Source organism: Chelonoidis abingdonii, chromosome 22, assembly GCF_003597395.2.
Source record: "Chelonoidis abingdonii isolate Lonesome George chromosome 22, CheloAbing_2.0, whole genome shotgun sequence".
Classification (NCBI taxonomy): Eukaryota; Metazoa; Chordata; order Testudines; family Testudinidae; genus Chelonoidis; species Chelonoidis abingdonii.
This window is the reverse complement of record NC_133790.1, coordinates 32858815-32864364: the sequence shown is the minus strand read 5'-3', so window position 1 is coordinate 32864364 and position 5550 is coordinate 32858815. Positions and strand designations below refer to the sequence as shown.

Genomic DNA, 5550 nt, shown 5'->3' with positions numbered 1-5550 from the left:
CTACGCGCGCCGCCTCCACGGCCTGCTTCCTCGCCTGGCCTGTATTTTCGACGTAGGCGAGCCCGACGAGCTGCGCGCGCAGCCCGCCGGGGGGGGGGGAGTCGCCGCCATTTTGTGCGCGGCCGTGGCGGTCACTCTGTGCTGTTCGGTCTTTGCCGCCCCAGGACAAGCAGAGACTCCAGCGGGCCGCTGAGGAGGCATCATGCCGGCCGGGCCGGTTCAGGCGCTGCCGCCCGCGCAGCCAGCGCCCCAAGAAGGCAAACAGGTACTGGGCTGTCCGGAGGCGGGTATGGCGGGCCGGGGCCTGGCGAGCGGGGAAGCCCTGCGCGCCACAGCCGGCCCGGGTCACCAGCGCGGAGCCGGGCTCCCCCGGGTCCACAGCAGGCCGCTCCCAACGTGCAAAGCGGCGCGGTGCATGCTGGGAGAGGTAGTTGCCTTGGCACCAGGGATCTGTGATCCGAGTAGGCTGTCAGGCTAAGCAGGGCCTGGCCCCTCAGGACTGGGGTGGGGGACCTGGCCCCTCTCCCTCCGCCAGGGAAACCGCCACGCGGGGCTGCGGTCAGCGCCAACTCACAGACTTTAAGGTCGGAAGGAGTCTGATCTGCTGATCGCAGGCTGCAGCACCTTGCCCGCCCACTCCTGGAATAGACCCTTCGCCTCTGGCTATTATTGGAGGCCTCAAATGATGGTTTAAAGACTTCACGTTACAGAGAATTCATCATTTACACTAGTTTAAACCTGCAAGAGATCTGTGGCCCATGCTGCAGAGAGAGGTGAGAGAACCCTCAGGATCACTGCCACTCTGACTTGGGGGGAAGTTCCTTCACAACCCCAAATATGGCAATCAGACCAGTGGTCCCTGAGCTTTTGATGGTTGTCCCCACCGCCACCCTCACTCTCCTGCAGGGATGGCATAAGGGGGCTGCAGCTGGGGGTGGATCTTGGGCCGAAACCATAGCCAAAGACCAAGACAGGAGCAGTGCCACCGCTGGAATGCAGTGGAGGCCGGGTGCAGCTCTGCTCCCATCCTCAACCCTAGCTGGGGGTGGGAAGGGGCTGGGTGGCAGTCCCTTCCTTCCCCCCATGGGAGCTCGGCTAGTCCTGCCACACACCCCTCAAATGTTCTCCTGTCCCCCCCCCCCCCCCCGGGAAGCACCCCACTCATTTTGGACCTCTTAGAGACCCTGAGTATGTGGGCAAGACCCACCAGCCAGACACCTGGAAAAGAATTCTCTTTAGTAGTCAGAGCCCTCCCCGTCTAGTGTCCCATTTGCAGCTAATTTACTGTCAGCAGTTGCCGATTGGCTAGATGCCATTGTAGGCGGTCTCATCATACCATCAAGTCCCAGTACATTTATTAGCTCAGACTTAAAGCAATTAAGTTTTTTGTTCCAGTGGTCTGCTAGGGGTCACTGTGCTGAGCTGTGTTGCAGGAAGTGTTGCAAGCCTCTGTGTGTGGGCGGGGGGGGATGCTAATTTCTCTGTCAACAAAGAGACCTGGGGGTGCTGTGGTCCTGGGGCAGGGCATGAATAAAACTCAAGCCCTGCCTCACTTGTGGGTATTAAAAGCTTTCAGGGTTTCTTTGCTTGAGCCCTGTGTCCTGGATCACTGCCATTTCTGTCTCGATATCTCAGCTCCCCGAATTCTTTGTGGAGTTTTAGTTCACAACATCTTCCTTATTTCTTATCTTAAACTTTTGTCTAGCTTTGCTGTGCTCTGTTACAAAGCTACTGTCTTCTTCTAGAGAGGCAGTGTGGCCTAGAGTCTACGGCACTGGGATGCAGGAGACTTGGGGTACATCTACAGTACGAAATTAATTAGAATTTATTCAATTCAAATTTTCGGAAGCAATTTTATACATTTGATGTTGTGTGTCTCCACTAAAGCACATTAATTCGGTGGAGTGCGTCCACAGTACCGAGGCTAGCATCAAATGTTGGAACAGTGCACTGTGGGAAGCTATTCCACAGTTCCTGCAGTTTCCGCTGCCCATTGGAATTGTGAATTAAGCTCCCAGTGCATGATGGGGCAAAAACATTCTTGCGAGTGTTTCTGGGTGTGTGCCGTCACTCGCTCCCCCCTCCGTGAAAGCTACAGCAGAGGCCATACTGCCAGCAGACGGTGCAGTACGATGCACCGCCTGTCTCCTGGTACTATGAATCCACCTCGCGTGTCCTCTCATCTTTCTATCTACTATTTTATCTAACCATTTCCCGCCTTTTTTTGGCTACCATGAACCGAGCAGTACAGCTTCCGCCGCACACTCTGCTCCCCCGCTCTTGCATCACTAGCTAATTTTTCCATGTTGTCTGTCCTGGGCTCGTGTGCAAACTACAGAAGGCAACAATTCCCCGCCATTTTTTGGCCATCATGAACTGAGCTGCACAGCTTCCGCCGCTTTTTCCATGTTGTTGGTCCTGCGCTCCTGGGGAAGCTACAGATGGCAACAATTCCCTGCCATTTTTCAGCCATCCTGACCTGAGTCACACAGCTTCCGCTGCAAACTCTGCTCATGCTCCCACTGCAAACTCTGCTCTCCCACTCTTGCAGCTCTAGCGAGCTTCCCTACAGAAAGCTTCTATGAAAGCTACAGAAGACGACCATTTACCACTTTTTATCGGCCATCTTGAACCGAACAGTCTTCCTACATTTCACGCCCTTTTTCCAGGACTACCCATGCAGGCGCCATAGTGCGGCAATCATGGAGCCCGCTCAGATCTCTGCTGCAGTTTTGACCATTGTAAATACCTCATGCATTATCCAGCAGTTTGTTCCGTACCTGCAAAACTGGGCGAGGAAGCGACGACAGTGCGATTACTATACTGAGGAGGACATGGACACAGACGTTCCCAGAAGCACAGCATGTGGCAATTTGGAGATCATGGTGGCATTGGGCCAGGTTCATGCCGTAGAATGTTGATTCTGGGCCCAGGAAACAAGCACAGACTGGTGGGACTGCATAGTGTTGCAGGTCTGGGATGATTCCCAGTGGCTGTGAAACTTTCATGAAACTTTGTGACTAGCTGTCCCCTGCCCTGAAGCGCAAAGACACCAAAATGAGAGCAGCCCTCACAGTTGAGAAGCTAGTGGCCATAGCACTGTGGAAGCTTGCCATGTCCGACAGCTACCGGTCAGCTGGGAATCAGGTTGGAGTGGGCAAATCTACTGTAGGGGCTGCAATGCTGCCAGTACCCAGTGCAATCATTGACCAGCTGCTATCAAGAGTTGTGACTTTGGGAAATCTGCAGACCATTGTGGATGGCTTTAATGCGCTGGAGTTCCCTAACTGTGGCGGGGCGATAGATGGAACGCATATCCCTATCTTGGTCCCGGCATACCAAGGTGGCCAATACATAAACCGCAAGGGGTACTTTTCCATGGTGCTGCAAGCACTGGTGGATCACAAGGAACGTTTCACCAACATCAGTGCAGGATGGCTGGGAAAGGTGCATGATGCTTGCATCTTCAGGAACTCTGGTCTGTTTGAACAGCTGCAGGAAGGGACTTACTTCCCAGACCAGAAAATTACTGTTGGGAATGTTGAAATGCCTATAGTTATCCTCTGGGACCCAGCCTACCCCTTAATGCCATAGCTCGTAAAGCTGTACACAGGCACCCTGGACAGTAGTAAGGAGCAGTTCAACTATAGGCTGAGCAAGTGCAGAATGGTGGTAGAATGTGTTTTTGAATGTTTGAAAGCGCAGTGGTGCAGTTTACTGACTCGGTTAGATCTCAGCACAACCAATATTCCAATTGTTGTGTGTTCCACAATATCTGTGAGAGTAAGGGGGAGACATTTCTGGCGGGGTGGGAGGTTGAGGCAACTCGCCTGGCAGCTAATTTAGCACAGCCAGACAACAGCGCGATTAGAAGAGCTCAGCAGGGCGCGCTGTGCATCAGAGAAGCTTTGAAAGCCAGTTTCATGACTGGCCAGGGTACAGTGTGACAGTTGTTTGTTTCTCTTGAAGTTACCTGCCCCCTTAAATAAATATATAAAAATTGTTTAAAAACTGTTTTTTATTATCTGTTGCACAACACATTGAGAGAAATCCGAAGGTAGACCGGGGGAAGGGGTATTGGGGTGGGGGGTGAAGGAGGAGGGAACGACAAGTCCAGAAACCAAATCAAAAGTTCGCATATGCCAGCTTTCTGGTGCTTGGGCGATTCTCTGGGGTTGTGTGTGGGGGTCCCCGTAGCCTCCCGCCTCGTGTTCTTGGGCGTCTCGGTGAGGAGGCTGTGGAACTTGGGGAGGAGGGAGGGCGGTTATACAGGGGCTGCAGTGGCAGTCTGTGGTCTTGCTGCCTTTCCCGCATTAGATCCACCATACTGCGGATCATGTCAGTTTGCTCCTCCATGAGCTTGACCGTAGTATCCTGCCTGCTCTCATCGCTCGCGCCCCTCCTCTCTTGTGTTCCTGTAATGCTTTACGGGACTCTGCAATTGTTTGCCTCCACGCATTCAGCTGTCCCCTATCTGTGCGGGAGGACTGCATGTTGTCCTGAGTTCTAATGTGGACCATCCTCTGGGACGGAGTAGACAGGGGCCACGTTGAAACATTTGCACCTGCGGGAGGATAAAAAGGGAGGGTAGTATTTTAAAAGATACATTTCAGAGACCAAAGGGGACACTTTGGTATGAGTAAGCCATAACACACAGCCGGGCAACAGAATTCCACATGCAGGCAGCCTAGGGCCATGCGGGGTTCTGCTTCTTCTACATTCATTTCAATGCTTTCAAACTGCTGAGCCCCCTTTCCCATAGTAAGCAATGCCTGGTGGGTTTGCCATATAAAAGGAGGGCCTGTGGGGTCTCTGGGATGATCGCTTCACACAACACCCCCTCCCTCCCCCACACCCACCACGTGGCTCCGATGAGGCTCTGAACAGGGATGAGCCCTTTAAACTAAACACGAACAGCCCAGCACAGCTGGGTCCCCCCCCCCCCCTCCCCCGCTCCTAACTGCATCGGGCTCTGTATAAGGTCTCTCCACTCACGACTTAACCTTCTCGCACAGGTTCATGGTTTGCGGAGCCCGCCTTGGGAGTGCGGGGAGCTAGTGCTCCAGCTGTTACAGACTATCTCCTCTGGGGGGAAACTGATTCTGCTCTCCAGCTGCCACCCGATGCACTGTCCTGCCTCCTCTCCTCCTCCAATGACTTCCTCCTCCTTGCTCTGTGCAACCCCTCACATTCTGCACTTTCGCAGATGTCCACAGGAATAGTGTGTTGGAGTAGTGGTAAGCATCACCTCCCATAATTGCTGCAGTTCACGGTAGAAGCGGAATGTATGGGGCTGTGATCCAGGCGCCATTGCGGTTTCCCTGGCTTTTTGGTACGCTTCCATGAGCTCCTTGATTTCGTACGACACTGCTCTATGTTCTCTGGAGTATGCCTTCTTTCCATCGTCAGAGGGGTAGCCATGTTAGTCTGGATCTGTAAAAGCAGCAGAGGAATCCTGTGGCACCTGTATGACATACAGAGGTTGTTGGAGCATTGAGCTTTCGTGGGTAATACCCACTTTGTCCACGATGCCATCATCCCGCATCTTTC

The 5550-nt window shown here is 53.5% G+C and overlaps 1 protein-coding gene across 1 annotated transcript in view; it reads left to right on the top strand.

Annotated features, from left to right (window-relative positions):
* The first annotated feature begins 74 nt into the window (after positions 1–74).
* SF3A1 (splicing factor 3a subunit 1) overlaps positions 75–5550 on the top strand; it is a 26788-nt gene continuing 21312 nt past the window's right edge. The window contains exon 1 of the mRNA XM_032786433.2: positions 75–265. Within this exon, the coding sequence (XP_032642324.1) occupies positions 203–265 (63 nt within the window). The 5' untranslated portion in view covers positions 75–202. The remainder of the gene's footprint in view (positions 266–5550) is intronic.